General features: G+C 38.8%; 2 protein-coding genes across 4 annotated transcripts in view; both read right to left on the minus strand.

The window, feature by feature from the left end:
• The window catches only part of CERT1 (ceramide transporter 1), a 77,640-nt gene that overhangs the window by 26,426 nt on the left and 25,700 nt on the right, over positions 1–25,514 (minus strand). For 2 of the 3 annotated variants that reach the window (XM_051788178.1, XM_051788179.1), the window contains exons 4-5: positions 1,695–1,802; positions 812–950 (exon numbers count right to left, since the gene is read on the minus strand). In XM_051788178.1, the coding sequence (XP_051644138.1) occupies positions 812–950; positions 1,695–1,802 (247 nt within the window). Of the gene's footprint in view, positions 1–811; positions 951–1,694; positions 1,803–4,559; positions 4,965–25,514 lie in introns of those variants that run through there. The other variant, XM_051788180.1, reaches the window with a different exon arrangement.
• LOC127471376 (craniofacial development protein 2-like) lies at positions 21,061–23,958 on the minus strand. Its single transcript, XM_051788212.1, has 2 exons — positions 23,077–23,958; positions 21,061–22,989 (listed from the first exon to the last, which is right to left on the minus strand). The coding sequence occupies exons 1-2, from the start codon at positions 23,231–23,233 to the stop codon at positions 22,448–22,450; spliced, it is 699 nt and encodes a 232-aa protein (XP_051644172.1). The 5' UTR covers positions 23,234–23,958; the 3' UTR covers positions 21,061–22,447.

Here is a 25,514-nt window from a genome sequence, read left to right on the forward strand (position 1 = left end):
CCAAGACCACTATCAGCATAGATGTCAGTAAATATCAGAATCCAATATTTGCTAAATATTGAAGTTTAGCACTCGATTTTATGGTAAGAACAACATACTTCAATGTTACAACTGAGTAAGTAAGGAGCCATGATTCCAGCAGCTATCTAGTCTTCTATACCGGAAAGTTTAAAGAAAGTGGAACTGCACTTATCTAGTGTTTTATTACTACCAAAATTTTCAGACTGCCAGAACAACCACAGGGATGAATATAAATGCCTCAGTAAAGTGCACAGATATGACAACAAGCTGTGCTCTGGGATAAGCAATTTAGATATTTAGACATTCACACCTTAGTCTACTAAGGTCTTGAGTGGGCATTCAGTGCTCTAGTTCCAGTCAATACATCTCAGAAGCATTCCTTATGGCAGCACCTTTGACTTTTTTAAAGAATGTACTGTTTCTATTAGAAGTAATATCCCATTGATTTTTCCAAACAAAAGGTAAGAGCAATAAACTAACTTAAATTCATCTTATGAGGGTTAGCAATTGGTATTCTATAATGTAAAACACTTAAAAAGAGCACTTCTTTTGTACAGTTCACAGGTATAGGTTAACATCAGGCAGATTTTGATACAAATCTGAATTCTGAAGCGAAACTAGTTAACACTGTTTATGCAGAAATACATATGATTGATCCCTTTACTAAAGAGTAAACTTAAGATATGTATTTTATTTATATGACATCAAATGCTGTTGTACTTATACCAAGAGGTTGATGGGGTAAAAACCAAAAATCTATGGAGGGCAGAGTTTTCAGTTACAGTGTTACCTTTATCCCTCTGGAGTTCATCCTTGGAAACTGCATCTGCACAAGCATCAAAGTATTTCTGTAAAGTATCAACTTGTCTACACAAGATGTCTCTAAAAGTTTCCATTTCTGCAAGCTTCTCACGTAAGCTATGGCCCTTCTGAAAAGGAAAAAGGAAAAAAGCCTGAAATGTTTCTACACACTAAACAATAGACTGATGCATAAATTTAAAAAATGTATTTCTGCAGTGATAGTGAAGAAATTGAAGTACACAAAAGATATTTTAGATATCAGCAGTCATGAAATCCTGCTAATGTCAGAAGACACCATATAGAAGTGTTCCTTGCTCATTTTGTCCACTAGTCTCAATTTCGCTCTTGATTGCATCTGCTACTTCAGAGCATTCAACAAAAGCTCCTTAAAAATGTGGTCTTGCATGCTATCAACTTTATGCCCATTTGCCTGAAAACAGTCAGCCCTAGTTTAAGATCTTTATTCTGATCCTTACATCCCAGTTCATACATTAAATATTCATACAGTTGACATAAGGAGAGCCATAATTTGTCAGTCAGTACTGTATCAAATTTATTGAGCCACACTGAGAATCAGTGTTTGTTTTCATTTGGAGCCCCTGCTATTCTGGTGAGTAAACTAGAAAAAGCTAATAAACATGCTCACAACTTTGATTTCCTTGCCACTAGAAGATGACACTACAGTTAAAAGAGAAAACTGCACAGAGGCATGAGAGAGCTTCCTCATATCATCTGTTCACCACCATATGATGAAATATTAACAATTAACTAAATATTTTGCATTTTTTCTATAATTACATGAATGAGTCTTCACATGTTACTTCCTTTCCAGGTGTGTGTGCACCAATACTAAGAAAACTTTATTCACTAACCTTGAACGAAGAGGTGGATGTCGCAGAGTATCCACTTGCTCCAGAGACAAGAGACACCATGGAGCCATGGCGTCGCAAACTTGACTCTGATCCATAGCCAGATTCAGTCTGAAAAGCAAACCACACACAAAACTAGAGTGCTGAGGCTTTTAATGAAAAAGAAATCACAAAAGCAAGATTAATGGCATTTCCTCTGAAACCCACTCATTTGGTTTTTGTCATGAAGCAGCAGTGGTTTTAATAACTCAAATTGTGCCTGCATCTAAGATGTTGATGCAGCATCTGCAAAGTTCTTTGTTATCTTAATGATTTCTAAAAAAATTGCTACGTACAACTGATTATGTGCCCCCAAAAGAACAAGGCAACATATATTTAAGGGTTCAAGAAAAGGACCATGTTCCGTTATTTCGGTTTATATAACTCCTGACAAGTAATTTTCACACAGCCTATTCAAAAAGCTATATTACTCTACCATAAATTGGGGGATTAACACGGTTCAGTCAAGATAATCAGCCTCAGTCAATCCTTCCAATCACATAAATAGTACCATTTTCTTTTTAAAAGCAACAAAATAGAGGTCATAGAAAATGAAACAATTACTGCTATTGAGTTTTCTTCCTGTTCCAGGCTTCTCTAGCAAAATAATTTATACTAGATTGAAATTATTTTTTTACTGAAAACAAAAGTCTACATAAAACAAGATGAGATACTAAAAGTAAGAGAGGAGTGACTAATTAAATAATGAAAACAAAAACATATCTTGATTAAAATAACGTATACAAGATCTAAAAATATAAAGTCTGACAAATTTCCTCAGAAATCACACAGAATTGGATACCAAGGAACTGGAGGAAAATACATTTCCCTAAATATTAATGTGAATGACCTGTGTATGGCAAAGCAGGAGAAAAATTCTGAAAGAGAATGTAAGCAATAAACATATTTCAGAATAATATATGAAATACTGTCATTAGATGAGTCTGACCAAGTAGACGGTGACGACATTATGAAAGACTTTTCACAGAAATAAATTCTGCAGCAGGACAGAAATTCAGATGGGGCAGGGAGAAGGGGAGACGAAACAAATGGTATAGCACAAACAAGAAGCAGTGATGAAATTCCATCTGTTGTACATTTTAAGGAAAAATTTGAAACTGCATAGGCTTTGGGAAGGCAGGAGAGCACTGACAAATTAAGATGCAAATGAACTTCAAAAAAGCAAGGAGAAAGTACAAAAAGTTGTATGAAATGTTGGCTAAAAAGGATTTGGACAAAGTGGGACAAAGTATATATGTCTGAATCAGAAGTAAGAGTTTGGGCATACAACGGCTTTGTTTCAAAAGTGTTTTATAAGCATAAACCTTATAAGAACATTTTACAAGAGTCACCCAACACTTTGAAGCACATCTTTTAAAATATTTTAAATGCAAATATAAAAAAACTTCACTGTTTTTCCAGTAACTTCAGTGTTTATTTAAGCATATACTACAAATATTAAGATGACCCTGAATATGTTTTTTTTACAGTCAGTTTGACAGTGGAAACTAATTTAATTTTTTCTGTAAGTTGTACACACTAGGAAAGAAGACAAAATTTCATTTCAACAGGATATGGCTTAGAGCACAGATAAATTTTAAAATGTAGCCAAAATATCCATTTCATTGAGGTTAGAGTATTTTGACTACGGACAGCAAACATTTTCTGATCACTTTCTCCTTTAAGTGAGAAAGACCTACACAAAACCTGGATTTCAGCTTAGGAAGTGAAACTTCCATATTTCTTTATTTGAAGATTTAATCAAAGCCACATCTTAATAGTAATGTTCTAGAACCTCCAAGAATAGATGTAACCTTAGAAGTAAAAAATCTGATGGCTTATATTCCACATTTGAATTAACTCATTTTCTTCCAGTATTAGGTATACAATCAATGCTCAGTTATTTTAGTTCATAAAATAAAAGCTGAAGCTGAAAGAAAAAAACCTTCTTTCCATATCAATATGTAAGCTTGTTTTTTTAAGGTACCTTTTCAGAAGGATATTTATTTGTCTGTCATTTATGCTTGTGATTATTAATTCCACTAAGCAGTTTATCCACGCTTCAAAATTGTACACAAAACAGCATACATGATTATCATCCAGATACAGCTATCAGCTTGCAAACCTTAATAATAAAAAGGTGCTACATAATTAACTATTTATTTTTGCAATCAAGAAGCAAATTGAGCAGGCGTTAACAGCAGACCAAAAAGCACACATTATTCGAAAGCACGTGCATTTACAGACCATGTTCACAAAACTGTCTCAAGACAATTATGTCTGAATAGCCAAGAGGAAAAAAATAAAGTTACATCAAGAATACTTATTTGTCAAAAGAACCAGAAAATAAGTATTGATTTGTAACTGATGTACAGATAAGCCATTCTGCTCACAGCAGACAGAAGCAAGCAGAATAACACAAACAAAGAAAGCATGAATCATGCAAAGCCCCACCATTCTACTACCGCAACATCTAAACGAGAGCAGGTCACTGCCGCATTTATGTCTTGCAAAGCAGATCATCATTAACTATTCACTGCAGAAATAATCAATTACATTGAGAAGAGGAATGTAGACAGAAGCTTCTTCTTTTTACACAATTTTTAATTTAAGATAAAAACTGGAAAAGCAGGTAGAGTTCATATCATAGAAACCAACAGTCTTTGCTTGTAAACAAAATTATTTGTAGAAGTTGTATCAATTCATACCATCAAGCACTAATGGTAAATTGCCATGCTCAGTAAAAAGATGCAGTTCTTTGAAATTCCACGCATACATCACAGCTTCAAAGCTACACTAAAACTGGCATTTGACAGTATATTGCAACACCTTCAGCTTTCTAAGGCAATGAGTGAAATCCATTAATCCTTTTGTTACGACAGACAAGAGGAAAGAGCCACATGATCCAAAGCTTCATGTGATCCTTTAACTGGAGCAGACGCTAGTATCAGCGACAAGGCAGTGCGTCAGAAAAGCTGCTTTCAGTAAAAAAAGCTAAGTGTTTGCAGAATCATATTGCAGATCTCCATTATTGCTTGCACTGATCAGCCACGTAGAAATTTTCTTGAGTGGAAAATAATACTCTTGAGTAAAGCACAGACTTATAGGAAAGTTCTCCCACTTAAAATCAAATAAAGCAAATTATTTTCAGGTCTTCAAGGAATTATTTTGATTATGTCTCAATTCAGTGCCTGTGAAGCACTTCAATGTACATTTATCCACCAAGGCAGATATATTCAGTTAGCATTATAAATTATTTATTATTTTACATAACGCATGCAGCAGGCAGCTCCTCCTCCTAAGGCATTCAGCTCACTCTAGGAGGTGGAAACAGATATTAGGACACTGTAAGTCTAATCTCATTCTCTGCAGTATTTGTGAAAAACACCATTCACACATCTGAGACATCAAGCCACATCTTAGGAAAAAACGGAATAGAAAAAAGTAATAACACAAAACTAGAGAGCTGAAAGGTACTATGAAAGACTAGGTGGCAAATAAGCAGGCAAGCTCTGTAAAACAACTATGTCCCAAAGGTAATTTTTAGACCTGCAGCAAATGCTTCAGAGAGAAGAGTTAGTGAGTGCCAGGATGAGCCAAGGCAGGGCTACCCAGCAGATGGCTGCACAGTAACACCACCACAGACACTACAGGTAGGGCTGTACAGGATACATTTCTGAGCCCTGAAGTCAAAGATATAATTATCACGTGACTGTAGGTCTGATTTTTCAATTGCTCTTAAGCTGCTGACAATGGAAACCTAAGGTTTCAAAAACAAGGTGGCAGTTAGCAGGAAGGTAGAAATAGGAATTTCACAGTCAGAGCTGCTGGATGATGATTCCCCACCCACAGCCCTCCCAAACACAGTGCAGAAGACTACACAAAAAGGATAAAGCTTCTAATATGACGTCTTCTGCAAGTGCAAAACCAAGGAAAGACTTGTAGATATAACTTTCCTCCAGCAGTGATAAATGTTGCAACTCCGTAGTAAATAAATATACTATGTGCACAGGAGGAAACCCCAGGAATTCTGAGCTGAAAAGTATAATAAGACAACTGAAAAATTAGCCTTAAGATAATTGCGATATCAAATCTAAAAGCAGAATGAAGGATAGCCAGGAGGACGCCATGACTGTCCTGCTCCTCAGATTTGGGAACCACTGTGTCAAAGTGATATTTTGCAAAATAAAACTCTTCACTGAGCAAAAGTAACGAAACCCAAGCTGACAATAACTGCAACCCTCAGTATACCTAGTAATAGAGTAAAGCAGCTTGTACTCCTGGGTCATGAGACTATAGCAGGACTAGGAGAGGGCTACATTTGTCCCTCCCGTGAGTCTAACCTGTTAGTAGAGGGATAAGATCTGTATTGCTATACAAGAACTAATAAACTGAATTCTGCTATAAGACACTGTCAGAAAAAGCACTGATGTTCCAGCCTCAGCTCCCAATGCACTGAAGTAAGTGTTCCTACTTGCTTTCATGCTTTGAAAGCTAATGGGAGTAGTCATAGATTTTAAAAAATGAATTCTTTCCATTACATACTGCCTCAACTGCACAACTGTGCTTTTAAAAATAAGAACAGTTCTGATCCCAACTGAAAGCACTTGTCTTTCAGTAGTTATACGAAATTGCATAATAGTTATATTAAATATTATTACCTCATCGCTAAGTATGAAATCCAAAAGGGAGTGTTGCCAGGGTCAATGCACAAGTGCTAGCTAAGGCAGACGAGCAAGGAGGCAGCAGGAAAACCCCTGCAGGGGCCCGAGAACTGTCTCTCCTATGGAGCGCCCACTAGGTGGAGAGAAAGCCCACGCCTTGCCGGGACTGAGCATGCAGGGATAACCCAGCAAGTGCCAACAGCGGGATGGAGCAAGGAAGACTAGACCACACACTGTGTTCACAATTGACAGGCATTTTGGCAATATTTTACTTATCCTTCAAAACGACAGGGAAGGTATTATTGCCTATTACGCTACTCCTTGGTTTGGGTTTATTTTTAATCTATTTAAGACAGTTAAGTACCATATTAATATCACCTCTGTAGAAGAGGAAAACCACATCCACCATTACTGTTAGGTGAAGAAAGTTAGGCTAAAGACCACAATCAGACTTTGAAAGAGAGATCATCATTAAACAGCAAAGTGTTGGGGTTTTTTCACCTTTGTGGAAAGATAATTCTTGCAAGTCTGAGCCAGATTTGCCCATGGACTTGAGAAGCCTATGCTTTGCTTAATCAGAATAAACATTTTCGTATCAAGAAACCCCAGGATTCAAAGTAAATATGCAGGTAAGGTTGTTACTTTCTCTAGAAGCAATTGGCTACAAAAAGCTTTACATTAACACAGAACATATCTGTCAGCAGGTTTATCAATAAGAAGAAAAACTACCAAAGCAAATGCTCCTGCAAACCCTCAAAAGATCATTAAATCTCTTGTTCACCTAGTGCAGTTAGCATTTATCTTGTCACTGTTACACAGGGGAACAAATATTTTTTTCTCTTCCACTCAATCCTTAAATCCTTAAACATTCATTTAGCCATGAGAATAGAAATCTCTATCAAATGCTTGAGTATGTAATAGATAGCAAACACTGTAGGATGAAGAAAATTAGCACTGACATATTCCACAACATATCTGACAAAGGATTTAAGGAAAACTACCTTACACCTGAAGGAAATACATGAAAACACATGCTGCTCTTAAACTGTACTCTCCTAACAGTAATTGGGGGAAAAGTGGGAAAAAGTAAGAGTTTACTTTGAACACATTATTTGTTTTGCATCTCACACCATATTAAATCTTACACAATTTTCTTCACTTTCAAAACCTATTCCCTATTCTTATTTCCTTCTTGCTGTGGCCCTTGTTTTTATCAGTTCTGAACACCTACTTCCTTCAAAAACAAGGGAGGTTCACTGCATCCATTACACAGTTGAACAAAAAAAGTTATACCAAATAAGGGACTCCCCAATACATGCAAGTTTTTCTCATGTTCCTGATACAGCTTCAGATTCCTGAAGTTGCCCAGGGTAAAGATTCATAAAAGCAGTCCCTCTATTGAGTCAAAATCATATTTGTTTAAAAACAAAACCCAGTCTGGTTTAAAAGCTCTTTATGCAACAGAATTCTGCCATCAGTAGAAGCTTTACACACACTTCTATAATCATATATCAATTTGACAACACAAAGATACCATGTGTTAAGTTCAAACTATCTAGGCAATAATTCTGTCCAAAGGTAATTTTGCTTTTAAGCGAAAGATTAATACACTGGATAGGAGATATCAAAGTTCTGAAGGCATAATTCCATAAGAAAAAGCACATCCGTTCTGCATGACAGGCAGCAAAGAATGATAGAATCATTGAGGTTGGAAAAGATTTCCAAGACCATCAAGTCCAACCTTTGACCAAACACCAGCACGTCAACTAAACCATAGCACAAAGTGCCATGTCCAGTCATTTCTTGAACACATTCAGGGGTGGTGACTCCACCACTTCCCCGGGCAGCCCGTTCCAACGCCTGACCACCCCTTCAGTGACAAAATTCTTCCTGATGTCCAACCTTCAGAGCCTTCCCACCCTCCAGCAGATCAACACTCCCACCTAACTTGGTGTTGTCTGTGAACTTACTGAGGGTGCCCTCAATCTCCTAATCCAGATTGTCCATAAGGGTATTAAACAGAACTGGCCCCACTACTGAGTGCTGGGGAACACCACTGGTAACCAGACACCAGCTGGGTGTAACTCCATTCACCACCACTCTCTGCATCCAGCCAGTTTTTAACCCTGTGCACAGCCATCCAAGCCGGTGGGATGTCAGCTTCTCCAGGAGAATGCTGTGGGAGATAGTATCAAAGGCTTTACTGTAAGTCCAGGTAGACAACAACAACATCCACAGCCTTTCACTCATCCACTAAGGGGGTCACCCTGTCCTAGAAGGAGATCAGGTTGGTCAAGCAGGACTTGCCTTTCCTAATTCCATGCTGGCTGGGCTTGACCTGGCTGTCCTGCATGTGCCATGTGATCATACTCAACATACTCTGTTCCACAACTTTCCCTGGCACTGAGGTTAGGTTGACAAGCCTATAGTTCCCCAGTTCCTTCTTCTGACTCTTCTTGTGGATAGGCATCACACTTGCCAACCTCCAGTCATCTGGGACCTCCCTGGTTAACCAGGACTGATGATAAATGATGGAAAGTGGCTTGGAAACATCTTCCACCAGCTCCCTCAGTACCCTTAGATGAATACCATCCAGCCCCATAGACTTTTGAGTGTCTATGGGGCACAGCAGGTCACTAAGTATCTCCTTCTGTATAAGAGGGAGTCTCTTCTGCTTCCCATCCCTATTTACCAGCTCAGGGGGCTCGTGGGCCTGAGGATATTCAGTCTTTCTGTTAAAGACTGAGGCAAAGAAGGCATTAAATACTTCAGCTTTTTCCTCAACCTTGGTGATAAAGATTTTCCTTCAAGTGTCCAATAAATGATGGAGATTTTCCTTGGCCTTCCTTTTGTTGTTAATGTATTTGTAAAAACACTTTATATTATCTTATACAGCAGTGGCCAGATTGAGTTCTGGCTAAGATTTCGCCTTTCTAATTTTTTCCTCTACGTGACCTAACAACGTCCTTGTACTTTTCCTGAGTTGCCTAACCCAACTTACACAGTAAGCAACATTTGCAATATTTTAAGTCAAATGAAGCTGGTGAAGGCTCTGGAACACAAGACCCACAAAGAGTGGTTGAGGGATTTGGGGTTGCCCAGCCCAGAGAAAAGGAGGCTCAGGGGAGACCTTATCACTCTCTACAACTACCTGAAAGGAGGTTGTAGTGACATAGGTGTCAGTCTCTTCTACCAGGTAACAAGTGACAGACAAGAGGAAATGGCCTCAACTTGCACCAGAAGAGGTGTAGTTTAAATATTAGGAAATTTTTTTCCATAGAAAGGGTTGTAAAGCATTAGAAAAGACTGCTTAGGGAAGTGGTGGAGTCACTATACCTCAAAGTGCTCAAAAAATATGTGGATATGGCACCTGAGGACATGGTTTAGTGGTGACCATGGTGGTGGGTGCTAGGTTGACAGCTGACATGATGATATTATAGGTAATTTCCAATTTAGTGATTCTTTGAAACACTTGATACACAACGGCTGTACCAACATCTAAAAAAGTTAAATGAAAACATTAATTGTTACAAAGACTAGCACCACATGATTCCATAATTCTCATTTGAGTTCATGGGTTAAGAACAAGTCTAACATGACATAAAACAAAATGCTAAAGGGATAAATTATCTTAATACTTCCAATGTTAAGCCATAAGACCTAGTCCCAGATACAGAAAGGCAAATACACGCATGCAAAGCAGGCCCCACATCAAAAAACTTCAGAAGCAAACTTAGATTATGCTAAGAGCTTTACATGTTTCATGTAAAAGACACATTTGGATATCTAAAGGAACAAAAATTCAGATCATTTCCAAAAGCTCACTGAATCACCAACTGGAAACATTAGAGTATGTCCTCCTGGCACAAGATATCACAGTGCACTGTCCTCTAACTTGTTAGGACTAGGAAAATTAAGTTTTCATACGACCTGTATTATTTCGTATTAGTAGTTTATTATTTACGTACAAGCATTTGAAAAGATACCAGTTCATGTGTTTAAACTCTCAAAGTCAGTATCGTGTGTTACCACTAGAGGGAAACAGCGAAAAGGAAAGAGGCATTGCCAGAGGTTACTCTCGGTCAAAGCCCAACAGTAACCCTTACACTGTTTCTGCTTCAGTCCCTGGGCATAGAAACCTCCTTCCTTGGCAATTAAAACCAGAGCAGTTTTACCTTTAGCCTTTATAATTACATTTCAGACACATTGCTCAGTGAGGATAAAGTTTTCCACACAGTATGCAAGTAGTAACAATGACATTTAGTGCTGAAAGGATGGCAGTGAATTAGAAATTTTCTCTATTGAGATTAATGAAATTATTCTGAAGCCACACTTCTCAGCCAGTTCAAAACAGTGAACCAACTATGAACATGTTCATTTCCAGTTAAGCTTGTCCACAGACAACACCAAATCAAACACACTGACTAACATTCTGGCTCAGATTCCTTAGAATTTAACAATTGGGCTCAATTTAATTTAGCTTTTAAAAAAAGAGAATGTCTAATACTTGACATGGAGAAAATCAGTCACCTCTGTCTCAAGTACCATGTCCAAGTAGAAGACTTCTTTACATTCAAGTGCTTTGCCATTAGTCTGCAGCTGTCAAACATACAGCTCACAATGAAAAGTAGTTTTATATACGAGCCATATGAACAACCACAGGATTTCTTCATGTACCAAGAAAGCATTAAGTAGGCTTTCATCAAATTAGTTTTCCCTGTATGTATATGCACTTTGGGAAGCACCAGAACATTTTAGTTAAAGCCTATCAAACCCATAAAAAGTCATGATACAGTAATGATACAGACACATTTCATTTGAAAGAAGTTGTCTACTCTACTCATGACACTTAAGTTTATCCAGGTTTACTAAGGAGTTTGTAGAACTGTTTTATGAAACACAACTTTCAGAAAGCTCATCTTTGAAAATTAAAATATTAACTCACATTACACACAATATCAAACACATCAGTAAAAATATTAAACAATCTGCCAATATAAAAACAACCTCCACACTATCACTGTTCATTGATGCAGAAAGAAACAGACTGCTTTTATTTGCTGAAAGCCAACACCCTCTGTGCAATAGGAAAAACAACTTCAAGCACAGCACAGGTCTCTACAATAAGCTGACCTACCCTACCCTTGAAGGAAAATCTGTAAAATGGTGGAAAAACAGCTCACAAAAGGCTACATTAGAAGAAAGCAAACCAAACTATCTGCAGAGGGACCTGGACAGGTTGGAGAGTTGGGCTAATTCTAACGAGATGAGGTTCAACAAGGCCAAGTGCTGGGTCCTGCACTTTGGCCACAACCCCAAGCAGCGCTACAGGCTGGGCACAGAGTGGCTGGAGAGCAGCCAGGCAGAGAGGGACCTGGGAGTTTAGATGGATAGGAAGCTGAACATGAGCCAGCAGTGTGCCCAGGGGGCCAAGAAGGCCAATGGATCCTGGCTTATGTCAGGAAGAGTGTGGCCAGCAGGACCAGGGAAGTGATTCTTCCTCGGTACTCAGCATTGGTGAGGCCACACCTGGAGTGCTGTGTCCAGTTCTGGGCCTCTCAGTTCAGGAAGGATATTGAGGTGCTGGAGCAGGTCCTGAGAAGAGCAACAAGGCTGGTGAAGGGACTCAAGCACAAGTCCTATGAGGAGAGGCTGAGGGAGCTGGGGTTGTTCAGCCTGGAGAAGAGGCTCAGGGGAGACCTCATCACTCTCTACAACTCCCTGAAAGGAGGTTGTAGCCAGGTGGGGGTTGGTCCCTTCTCCCAGGTAGCTCTCAGTAAGACAAGAGGGCATGGTCTTAAACTCTGCCAGAGGAGATTTAGGTTAGATATTAGGATGAAATTCTTTACAGAGAGGGTAATCAGGCAATTGGAATGGGCTGCCCAGGAAGTGGTGGATTCTCTGTCCCTGGAGGTTTTTAAGATGAGACTGAATGTGGCACTTAGTGCCATGGTCTAGCAACCATGACTGTAGTGGATCAAGGGTTGGACTTGATGATCTCAGAGGTCCCTTCGAACCTGTCTGATTCTATGATTCCATGATCTAGTCTGTAAAATGTTCAGGACTTTGAAGACAAGTATTATCACTAGTTTTACACAGAACTGTAACACTGTTGGTCACTATTAGGTTGTGCATTAAGCTGTGGGACACTATTTTGTTCTGCTTTCTGGAGGGGTAAAAAGTTCATAACAGGATAAAGGATGCCAGTGCAGTGCTGGTGCCAACACAAAAACCACCCCACAATAAGCATTAGCTAGAGAATAGTGTAATAAAACAAGCAGTTTAGCAGCTTACTTTTACTCAAGTCTTCTATAGTAACTACATTATCTCATTTCATGACAGCACATCTGTGTTTTGTACAAGCCATAGAGCCCTTTCTGCAAGAACTTGTGCCTTAGTTGCACACTGTACTACAAAAAGTCCAGGAAACTGCTGAAACACATTCAATGCCTCTGTCATCAGAATAAATTATTTTGTAGACTCATATATTCTCTACATACTGCTGAAGCTAAATCCCATTGCTGGTTCCCTTACAGCACTGTATCCCTGAAAAATTCATCATGAGAAAACTACATGTGTTAAAAGCCAACAAACTGAAACACTGATGCTATTGCCTGCAGACATTGCAGTGTGTGTATGGGGGTGTGACATGACTTAAGGAGAACAGTCATAATCTTGCTATTATATGCTTTGAACCGCAGCACACTAAAGGCTGACTTCACTCCATTGCTAAGTGAGGGGAGGGACACTTCCACCTGATGGTTGGCAAGATGGTGTTGTTCCCTGACCATTCTGTGTGGCAGTAACAAAGTGCATATTCTGCCGCCAGATCTTCATAGTCTGACAGATCTGCATATAGCCCAGCTCAGGTACAAAAAAGCAGTAGCCATAAAAATTACAGAAAAGTGAAGTTACAGTATCTACATCCAAAAGCACTTGAGACTCAAATCTGCCTCAAAGGCTAGGACAGTAAAGAAAAACTTTGCAGATTGGGTGTGTAGCACAGGGCTCTAAAAATATAAGATTTTTTCTTTAAGCCTTTTTATATCAAGACACTATAAACCTACATGGTTGGTAGAAAACCTTTCCAGCCAAGTCTAACACAAATTTTGCTCCCAATTCCAGCCCCAGATCCACATATTTCAGTCTTCCTTTTCATATGACCAAGCCCAAACACATAATGGAGAATGTTTTTACTCCAGGTTTTGTGTATTCAGATGGATACTCCAAGAGAGACTACATATGACAGGTACTGTCAGCTGAACACTGACAGTAGTTCTGTTGAAGACGTGTTTAGCTGGCATGATGGCCTCTTTTCAAGAATCAAAACAAACCAACCCAGTAAGCCTCTGAAGACTGATTAGATTTGTACAAGTACAAACCTTGAGTTCTACTCATTGTTTGATTAGATTGTGGGAGATGTCTAAATAGCTATTGATTATCTTTGCACTTTCTCTGTACTTTTCAAAATTGGCAGATTTATCCAACAGATTTCCTCGAACACACCAATATCCCTAAACACGTGAATTATATATTTTCTGTTTAACCTTGATTAGCATATTTGGGGGGCAGGTAGAAACAAGAATGGAAATAAGTAGATGCTGCATTTTTGAACAGTACAAGAATAAAGAGAAACTTGAAGGAGACAGAGTTTAACCAGATCTTTTATTTAAATCTGAAAGTCTGAGAACCAGCAAATTGAGGCAAAAAACCTTCACTTTGTTAAAAAAGGACCATTTCAAGACAGAGGAATTCTTTTGTTGGGAAGTAGAAAATATTGTGACATGAGCAAGGAAGAATTAACTGCTATACAAGAAATGTGGTTTTAACCATAGAATTAGAATGACTAGGATGCAAGATCTCTAGTACCACCTCCTGGTCAGATCATGTCCAATTAGATACTCAGGCCAACACCCCACAAGGATGCATTCTTCAGAGGATTATAATATCTATTTTCAAAGCCAAAGCAATTGTTATGAAACAAAACTGGAACACACAGGCAAAAAAAGATTAGGCTGGTCAAAGTGAAACAATCTGCATTGTTTAAAATTAATCAAGTGTGTTGGGCTGGAATGGACAGAAAGCTTTAGTCCAGCTTTAAACAGTCTTAACTGTAACTACTTATTAATAAAGCTGCAACTTACAGCTGCTGTTCACACGGGCCCAAGAGTAGCAAAAGGGTGGCAAGATAGACAAAGAATCACTGTTTTCTGTCCTGAAAGGGAAGTTTCAACAGCTTGGAAGTGACAACATTTAGGTTTGATGCAGCAAACATGCTTGTATAGTCAACTGAAACTGCTGATTCACTGGCATTCCCCTAAAGTCTTCTTTCAGGAAATACAGTTTTCAGCAACAAGTGGACTGAGCAAATTTAGTAACATTAAATGACTTGCAATATCATATGTATGAAAGAGTTCCTGCTGATAACAGTGCTAAAATAATGGAATAGGAAGACATACCCAAGCTTAGTTTTCAGCTGTGAAAGAATACATTCAATTTAATTTTAAGAAACTTCTGATATTGCTGGTAAAGGAATAATAGCTTGAGTAATCCATCTAATCTTCCCCTGAAAGCACAACTTCTCTACAATATTGACAAGTTTCTGTAGCAGAATCCTACTGTACATTAGGAAAAGTAATTCTTATCAGATGAGCAGCCTCAGCTGTATTTGTTTGTTTAAACAAGCAATTTTACAGTAATACACAAATCCTCACAAGCTATTTCAGATTACTGGGGAGTGGGGGATTGAAAGATGGACACCTCTCTCTATTCCACCCTTCATTCCCCCAATTTTCTGATGCCTATGTTCATATCAATCAATACAGGACATTTAATAGTCGCAGTTAAATATTAAAACCCTTCTTCCTTTCCTCTCATTTAAAATAGGTATGCTCAAGAGCAGAATTTTGCTTCCTCTGGAGTAAGTCCATGCATGCAGACAACATTAAAGTAACAGCAAATGTGTATTGACACGCTTGATCTGTATCCAGAGAGAGAAAAAGACCTACAGTGAAAATTATATTAGAAGAATAAGAGGTTCCAATGGCAAGTGGACATTAATTAAAACAACAGAGGTCATGCTGTGTTTTTGAAAAAATTCCGGCAGCTCCTGAAGTTACTCTCTTTTTCAGGAGGTTCACTGGATGATGACGATGTTGGTGTGTGTACCTCTCAAAAGAGCCAAAAAGTTATCTCTGATGAATGTAACTATGTCTTATTGGTACTTGAGCACTCCACCCAGGTGGCTGAGCACTCCTCCCCAGGGCCAGAGTATTAGCTACGGTCTGTTAATATCATCTCATTGAGTTTCACTGTAATGAAGCCCACTGAAGAAAAAACACTTCTTAAAAGTTTTCTTTTAAAAAGTGAAAAAGACCACATTTGGTAGATTGAGGCACATAGAGTATCCAAGACTTTTCTATTAAACTATTAATGCACAGTACTTTAAGGTGATGAGTAATAATTCTGAGTAATCATCATACAGCATTTTGCAAGTGCCAACTTATAACTGTTTTACCACTCCCTACTTCTACATGGCAGCTCTCTATTTCCCGTTATTGATATCAGGAGTTTACCCTAATGGGAAGGGGCATTCACTACTGAAGTAAAGCTTAATACAAGTCTCTCTCCATGAGCAATACCGCTTTCAGGGAGACCATGAGAAAACATGCCTCGGAGAGTTCAGCTCCTAGAGCTACTGTGTGTCATTCTGCCACTTACGACCTTGACACTCCCCTTATTTCTATTAAATGAAAGTATACACTATCAAAATGATCTATCACAGTTGTTTTTACAAAGGGAATTAATAACACCTTTGAGGTTACTACTAGAAATCTGCTTGTTTATAGCAACGAGACTGGTTATTTACTGCATAGCCAGCTGCAAGTTGATTCTGCTAGTTTACTTTGATCCTCTCAAGACTCGGCAGTAGTCTTGGGACCAAGTTTACTTTAGCCATGTATATCAGCCTTCATTAAATAGCATCACAAAAATAATAACTGACATACTCTTAACAGCTTAGTAGTAGTGTCACAAGCCTTTAACGTTATTTGATACAGAGTAATCACTTAGGAAAGTGTTTTCATTCACATGGTCCTGCATCCACACGACAATGCTCTGCTCATTTGCAATTTGAACTGTAATTTTCAGGCATCCTTTAGCTATTTCAGAACACCCTAGTTCACCAGCCTGGCCATGCATGATCAAAAATTTACTTGAACTTTTCTGTGCATTTGAATCTCAATTAATCTGTATATTTAGCTAATTTAAGGGAAAGATAGGAGTAAACCATACCAACTAAGTTCACTACCTTTTGAGGGCAGGGGTTTGAGAAAAGGGGAGTTCAAGACCTCTACTAAGATTAAGAAGACTATCTGTTAACGCTCTGATAGATGGGGAGTATATTTTTTAATTTGGAACATATGGCAGACAATGATCACAGTTCACAAGGATATAAACATGTAAAATTGTCTTCAGTGCACAGCTTCAGATTAGCATCTCCCAAAAGAATAACACGCAAACTCAGCTGTCAACTGAGATACTGCTAAATGTCAAGCCTTTCTTCAAACAGACAATCCCTATACTTTACAAAGTACTAAAGGAAGCACAATCACTTAAGAAATGGAACATAAACCAAGAAGCACAATAAATTATTTCTGGAAAGAAACCAAAACCCAAGGTAGCAGAGCTGGAGAGACTGAAGCTGAGACTGAAGAGCAACATAAACTTAACACTTAGGTACACATTAGAACAATGAAGTTCAAAGCTTACTTGGTTCTAGGAAATATTGTACTGTACAACTACAGGACAAGTAACAATCTGCAGACAGTTCTAGAGATGAATCAGATTTAGTGGTTCTCAAACTGAATAAATAAGTTAAAAAACTCATGGTGTCGGAAAACAAGGTAGTGTACGCAATCCACAAAATACTCCTACGTTCTATGCAACATGTGCAGGATCATCCGTAGGAAGACTGAGTTCAGTTTTGGTTCTGTACCTCACAGAAAGATGAGGACTGAGTTTGGAAGAGAGCCGTACAAGGTATCAGAAAGTTGTAAAAGACATCTACATTAATAACAGTTGAGGAATGGGAAACTGTTCTAGCAAAAGACAAGAAATTTTAAGCGTTTCAAAAATTAAGGCAATAATCTCATCTCCAGACTTATTGTAAGATTAGTCGATGAAGGAAAACTCATATTTTTATGAGGATGGCAAGAAATCACTTGAACAGCAGAAACAGGCTAAAATGATTTCACAACCCCTTACAGCTTTACATAGATATCTTAATCTGTCTTCCAGTCGCCTCTCAGGCAAGCTTCACTGCTGCTGCAAGTCAGAGCCTTGCAATGCCACAGTGGGAGTGGGACACTACCTTCTGGGCAAGACGCATTACCACGGAGACTAACAGTGTGTGCTATGCAATCCAAGTGTCAGCATCAAATAGAAATATTTTAAAATTCGTTGTGTGCTGCAGAGCAGACAAAAGGACAAAGTAATCTAAATCAATTTGATAGGGAACACTAACTGACATCAAGACTACTTAAGAAACTTGTTCCAACACTTAGGACATGAACAAAGGCAAAAGGAGGCCTCATTGTCACACTCCTACAAACCTCACTATGAACTTGATAAGTGAAATCAAGATTAAACAACATATACCTACTCCCACATCTCCTGTGTTTTCCTTCATCTGCGCTGTTGTTTCCACTTAAGCCAGTCTTATTTGCGAATGGGCACAGAGGGAAGTATGGCCAGAGGAACTGGTATTAGGATGAAATGTAAAAAAATTAAAATTTTAAGGAGCCACAATTTTTTTCCTTTTCAGACCTCAGCATCTACTGCTGAGGAACCAAATATGTTAAAAATCACACATTACTGCAACACCTAACTCCAGGAGAGGAAGTAGATGGAGAAATGGCAACAGACACTATTCCTGTTGCTCCTTCCTAAATGATGCATCTGAAATTACACTTTTGGAAAGTTTTTATATAAAAATAATCAACAAGACTGTTTTTATAATTAACATTCACTCATCAATTTTAGAACTCCTAGCATTTGCTAGAAATTAACAGTGTCTAGTTGTCAGCAATATAGTAAGTTGATACAAAAAAATTTTAGATTTACAAAGGTCATAACATCAAAATCAAACTATTTGCTAATGGCAGACATTTACACTTCTCATTGAGTATCTATTTTAAAAGTTTGTTACATCAGTATGCTGAATCAAAATGTTTCTCTATCATTCCTACTCTGCATATACTTTCCTATTCATTCTAAATTATCTTACTAATTTCAGTCCAGATAGGCAACTGATTTGGAGTGACTTATTTGCATATCTTTATTGGCATTATCAGTATATTAAATCCATTTTAGGGTAGGATTAGAGAGGTGTAGAAAAGCAGAAAATGGCCCTGTCTTCACAGAGTGTTACAGCTTTACTCACAATTGCTGAATGCCTAGGGACAAGTGAAAATCTAGTACATTTCTGTATCTTCCCTTTCTGTTGATAACCTGAGCTCACTATTTCACAAATTGAAACTCTGATATTGGTTTCTGACCTGATTAACAAATCATAAATTTTTTTGCTCTGGCACCCACTGCCGGTAAAATACTACTATGAGAAAATTACCTCCACTACCATTTTTTAATTTTTTCTTAGCACAATTAACTAAAAATAATCTCATAGATCAATATTTACACACAGTATTCAAACAAAAGCTTGACATTAGGTATTGTTAATGTGAAATTTCCTAAGGCATTAATAGGTTGAAGGAACAGGTAGATGCACTTGGGTCTTGGTCTGAAGGTGACTCATTCCAACTACAGAACAAAACACCAGGAACTGAGAAACTCTGGGTGCTTATAATCAAGTTCAAAGTGAAATTTAAGGCTTTCTCTGATTGAAAAACATTAATACTGCATAACTTTATACTGGAGTTAATAAGAGAAATAACACATAGATAGAAAGTAAATTTTAATTTTAGAAATACTTCAATATTTATTTTAATATTTTATCTGATGTCCTTCACCCTGTTTATCCAGAAGCTGATTTGTATTACCAACAAGATTTAAGCAGTCTGACATTAACTCAACCTTCCTTCTAACTGGAACAACTACAGAAGTTTGAGGACAGTCCTTTAAGGGTACTCTGTGGGGTATTTTGTTACATTTAAGGTGCTTCTGAAGTGTACAATATTGTGGTGCTCTGGTTTTAGCCATTGTGAGTTTTACTTTTGTATGGTGTTGTATTCATGTTAGACTAGCAAAAGGTCACCTCTACCCCTTGTTCTCTCCTCCAATACCACCTTCTTTTAGAACAGTACAATAACAAGAGAAAACAAACCATGCAGATGATCATAATGGTGGAATTAATTACTCTTATTACTTTATATATAAGGTAACTGTTAGCTTTCCTTAGGTTATGTAGAAAAAAAAGAATTGCATTTTATGCAGTTAACAAGCATTTTCTGAATATTTCAGGCTGGTGATATTTTTAGATTTTGATTTTTTAGATTTAGATTTTGATTTTTTTTTTCCCCTCAACAATACTCTAAAATGCCCTTATTAACTGCAATCACAATCAGGCTGTTTAAAGTTTGCTCTGCAGTTTTCTACATTAATTTATGAACTAGGATCTGTATTCAGAAAATCATGGCTGGGCTTTGCGAACAAAGATTTGGGAAGGGCTCTACCCACATTTGTTACAAGCGCGTTGGTGGCTAAAAAGGCCCATACGAGACAGACAAGTCCGGTCGCAAAAGGCACAGCAGAAAGACTCCTTAGGTGGTATATTCTGCAGAGTACGATTCTTTCTGTGTTGTCTTTTCTCCTCAAGGGTGATCCTGCATGCTTTCTCAAAAGCATCAGCAGCGTTATAGATGGTGTGTCTCCAGACCTCCTGATTGGAGGCCAGAGTAGACCAGTTATGGTGATCAATATGGTCAAGGTTGAGATGCTGTTTCAGGGAGTCCTTGTATCTTCTCTTCAGGGCTCCTCTCATGCGGCAGCAGGTGGCAAGTTCACTATAGAGATCGATCTTAGGGAGGTGGTGGTCCTTCATCCTTGAGACGTGCCCTGTCCAACGCAGTTGTGTTCTCAGCAATGTGGCCTCAATGCTTGTGACTGCTGCTTGTTCTAGAACAGATGTATTGGTCACATAATCTGACCAGTGGACGTTAAGGATTGTACAGAGGCAGCGTTGATGGAAGCATTCTAGGAGTAAACAGGTGGTGGCGGTAGATGACCCATGATTCAGATCCGTATAAGAGAGTAGACAGCACTATGGTTTTGTAAACACTGATCTTTGTACATTTCTTCAAGTGTTTATTTCGCCAAACTCTTTTATGAAGCTTTCCAAAAGCACTATATGCCTTTCCTAGCCTGTTGTCTATCTCTCCGTCAATCTTACCATCCGAGGAGATGAGGCTACCTAGGTAATTAAACTGCTGGACTGATTTGAGCTCTGATTGGCCAATGGTGATATGGGGATGAAGCAAGACTTCCTGGAGAACTTCTGTCTTCTTTAAGCTGACTTCCAGCCCAAAGAGTTCAGCAGCGTCTGCAAAGCAGGATGTTAAACGCTGCAGAGCTGCTTCCGTGTGGGCAACAAGGGCAGCGTCATCAGCATAAAGCAGCTCCCGGACAAGGTGGTTTAAGGTCTTGGTGTGGGCCTTCAGTCGCCTTAGGTTGAATAGACTTCCATCAGTACAGTATCAAATGTAGATACCGTCCTGATCATTGAGGTCTGCTGTGGCCCTTTGGAGCATCATGCTGAAAAAGACCGTGAATAGGGTTGGTGCAAGAACACAACCTTGTTTCACACCATTAGTTATTAGAAAGGGCTCAGAAAGTGCATTGCCATATCTGACTTGGCCATGCTGATCCTCATGGAGTGAGATGATCACTTTAAGGAACTTGGGGGGACAACCAAAACGTTCCAAATCTGCCACAGACCTTCTCTGCTCACAGTATCGAAAGCCTTGGTGAGGTCAGCAAAGGTTACATAGAGACCTTTGTTCTGTTCCCTACACTTCTCTTGCAGTTATCTGAGAACAAATACCATGTCTGTGGTGCTCCTGTTGGCTCTGAAACCACACTGGCTTTCAGGTAGGATTCCTTCTGCTATAGCAGGTATTAATTAGTCTGTTCAAGAGTATTCTTGCCAGGATTTTGCCAGCAATGGAGAACAGAGTAATACCCCGGTAATTTGAGCAGTCTGATTTAATTCCTTTCTTCTTATACAAAGTGATGATGACTGCATCACAAAGGTCTGATGGTAGTTTGCCTGGTTCCCAACAGCGTACCACAAACTTGTGAAATTTAGCATGGAGTGCAAGGCCCCCATGTTTCCAGACCTCAGGTGGAATTCCATCAATCCCAGCTGCCTTGCTGATTTTCACCTGCTGTATGGCCTTGAGGGTTTCTCCTAAAGTGCGGACAGTATCCAATTCGTATTTCACCGGTTGTTGTGTGATGGACTGAATAGCTGAGTCTTGAACTACACGGTCGGTACTGAAAAGAGTCTGAAAGTGTTCAGACCATCGATTCAGAATGGAAGTTTTATCTGTTAGAAGTGTTTGACTATCAGCGCTGAGTAGAGGACTTTGGGCTTGGTATGTAGGCCCATGTGCTGTTTTCAGGGCTTCACAGAATCCTCTGTGATCACTTGTGTCTGCACAAAATTGTGTTTTCTCAGCTAGATCGATCCACCACTTGTTCTGGATGTCACAGAGTTTCTGTTGTAGCTCGCTGCATGCAAGGCGAAAGGCTGCTTTTCTTATGTAACAGGATGGCAGTGCAAGGTGTGCTTAGTGGGCAGTTCTCTTCTTCCTCAGCAATTCCTGGATCTCTTGATTGTTTTCCATTGAACCAGTCCTTGTTCTTCTTGAGGGAGAACCCTAAGGATTCTTCAGAGGGCTGCAGGATGCTGTTTTTGCTTTGGAGCCAAAGTGTTTTAGGGGAGGTATCTGTAGAATCTACTGAATGATTTTCGAGCCTAGTTTGAAGATTAGCCTGGAATTTGTTTCTCACTGTGGCTGATTGAAGATTGTTAACTTAGAGTCTCCTCCTTGGGATACTGCCCCTTTTAGGTTTGAACTTAAGATTGAAGTTGAGTTTACAGCACACAAGCCGATGGTCTGTTTGGCATTCTGCACTGGGCATCACGCGGGTATGGTGGACATCGCGGACATCTCTCCGTCGCACCAAGACATAATCAATGAGGTGCCAATGCTTAGATCTGGGGTGCATCCAGGTTGTCTTCAGACTATTTTTCTGCTGAAAGATAGTGATGGTGAGCTGTTGCTCCGCACAGAATTCTAGCAGAAGTCGACCATTATCGTTGCAGTTTCGAACACCATGCTTGCCTAATATTCCTTTCCAGGCTTCAGAATTCTTTCCTACTCTGGTGTTGAAGTCACCAAGGATAATGATCTTATCATCTGCAGGCATCTTTTGGGTAAGGCGACGCAGGTCAGTGTAAAATTTATCTTTTTCAGCAGGGTCAGCTTGGAGAGTTGGGGCATATATGCTAAAGAGGACGACGTGTTGCTTGTTGTGGAGTGGAAGGCGTAGGGAGATAATGCAGTCAGAGTGACCTGTTGGCAGATTTTCGAGTTTAGGGACAATAGAGTTTTTGATCATGAAGCCAACTCCTGAAAGATGTCTTTCGGTTCTGGGCTTACCTGACCAAAAGAGTGTGTAACCAGCACCATGTTCTCTGAGGCTGCCTTCCTCTTGAAGGCGAACTTCACTGAGAGCAGCTATGTTGAGATGCGACAGTTCATGGGCAATTAGGGCACAGCAATGCTCAGGACGTCCACTGTCCACAGAATCGAGCATGGTTCTGATGTTCCAGCATGCGAGAGTCAATCTGGGTACAGTTTTGGAGGCAGGTGTGTGCCTTTGTCTTCTGATCTTTGTGTGACTGCATTTGTAGAAGGTGTCTTTACAGGGCTTTGCAAACGTGGTTAAGGCCTTCGGGCCTGTGCAATGGATTTTTAGGTGAGATGCAGTATGCGTGGAACTGAACCCACCCTTTAATCCTGAGGTTCATCTGCCAGGGCCGAGCAAGCTTGGACGGTGGCAGCGAGGTCCTCAGGACGCAGGTTTAATTAGAGTGACCTTCTCTTAGATGGATGGCCTTACAGGCATTCAAAAAATAATCACCTCAGAACTAAGTATCCCAATTCTAGGTTAATTGTTTGGAAATGTAACAATGTTTAATAAAGGAAATGAATCAACTGTTTCAATACTTACTTTACTTTTTCAAAAATTTGACTTTACTAGCCTGCCAAATCCAATGTTTTGGTTTTTTCACCATCTAACTAGATCTACACTTAAACAATGCAAAAATGGGACGTGAAACATCTTGCTGGGTTTGACAACCAATAATTTAAGAAACAGGTTGTAGCAAGCTAAACTATCTTTGATGCCAAGGTTGCCATACCCCCCCCCCTCCCCAGGCTAGTTAGGGAAAAAATGCTAAAAAAAGAGATATAAGTTTTACTCTTCTTGATGTTTCTGTATTATCCTATTCTAATTAGCTAACTCCTCTCCCAGTGTCTAATTAAGAGTAAAAAGCCGTCACTCCTTCAAGATAGCCTCCCAATGCTTTTCACAGTCAAATACTGAAATTCATGTCTCCTGCTCTAGATAAAAACACCTTGTATATTATGACTTCAAAATGAAAAAGAGAACCTACCTCCCTACTTCTTACATGCCAAACTTGTTGGATATCTAGATATCCCTCTGGAAAACTACCTTTTCCAGTTTGACACACTAATGACAGGTATTTTAAGAAGTTCAGCAAGACTTTAAAACAGTATTTCAGTTTGAAAGACAAAAAGTTTTGAAAATCCAAGATTTAAAACACTATCAATTGATTTTGCTGAAGTCACAAAGTAAATAATGAACACATGCAGAATCTGTATCCAAAAAGTAAAAAGATGGAACAAAATGGGACAAACCTAAGCTGAGGCAAAGTTTCTCGTGAAGCATTCAATTCTAAAAAAATTCTAATCGTGTTCTCAACTCTGGTGGTATATTAACATTACAAGAAATCATTATCTGGATCTCAAGAGTTCAAGTTAATTTGCTCAAAATAAGTTTAATTATACAGAGGTTTATCACAACAAACAGCAATTCAGTCCCTTTATTTTCTCACAGCACTGAACTAACAGCATGTAAACCCATTTATCTCATCTTAGGTTAGAAATTCCAAACTCCACTTTCAAACCACAAGAGAGACCTGGAGTCAGTCCTTCAAATTATTATTATAAAGAGGATAACTTTCCAAAACACCTTGGTGCTCAAGTACCATCAATGTTTTAATACCAGAGAAATGCCTGCTCGATACATTTAATGAAACACTTACATAGAGGAAAGGACTCCTCATTTGCCTCACTGATGGTTTTACAGTAATTTCAGACAGTTCAGGAAGATAAATAAACATTTGAGAGGCTATACTTGAAATGTAAGGATTCGGGAACCTCAGTACAAGTAAAGATGAATGAAATGACACAAAACCCTGCAAATTTGAACAGTTTTTATGCTTGAACATTAGCTGTTTTATATTTCTCAGCCATCAGCTACTCATTGGTTTTGCTAAGCAGGAAGTTTTTCTATATCTGCTTATACTTACATTTATTATGAAATTAATTTAAAATCACTGTTTTCTCTGTTAGGAGCACAATGAAACAGTCATAAAGTTTCAGTCTATTTTTCATTCTCTGAAGATCAACAACCTTGTGACATGCTACACTAAGTCTCACAAACATACTTTTGTTAGCAAACAGCTTAAGCAGCCTACCAGAACTACCTACCCACTCAGTAAGCAACAAAGAACTTCAAAAACAAACAAAAAAATACTTTATATAGCAGTAGACTCACATTAATAAAAATGGCTGTTTAGTATAAGAAATAATTTCCTCTCAGTTTTATTCAGATTACTATTTATCAGCTGAAGAACCTGGTTCTAAAACAAAAATAATTTTTATGCAGAAACAACAGCTTGTTAAGGAACTTTCACTTGAGTTTTGGTAACCTGACCGGAAATGTTCCTTCAGAAAATTCCAGAGTAAGCAAAATTTCAGAGTAACACAAATCTGAACTTTAAGTGTAA

Source organism: Manacus candei, unplaced genomic scaffold (genome assembly GCF_025592945.1).
Source record: "Manacus candei isolate 608988 ecotype Guabito, Panama unplaced genomic scaffold, ASM2559294v1 h1tg000024l, whole genome shotgun sequence".
NCBI lineage: Eukaryota > Metazoa > Chordata > Aves > Passeriformes > Pipridae > Manacus > Manacus candei.

What these genes read in the sequence shown, in the direction of transcription:
- LOC127471376 (XM_051788212.1), bottom strand. Translation starts at nt 23,233, where the DNA reads ATGCTCGATTCTGTGGACAGTGGACGTCCTGAGCATTGCTGTGCCCTA. An exon ending in TTACACACTCTTTTGGTCAG is followed by an intron (nt 22,990 to 23,076) that starts GTAAGCCCAGAA and finishes ATCTGCCAACAG; the next exon opens with GTCACTCTGACTGCATTATC.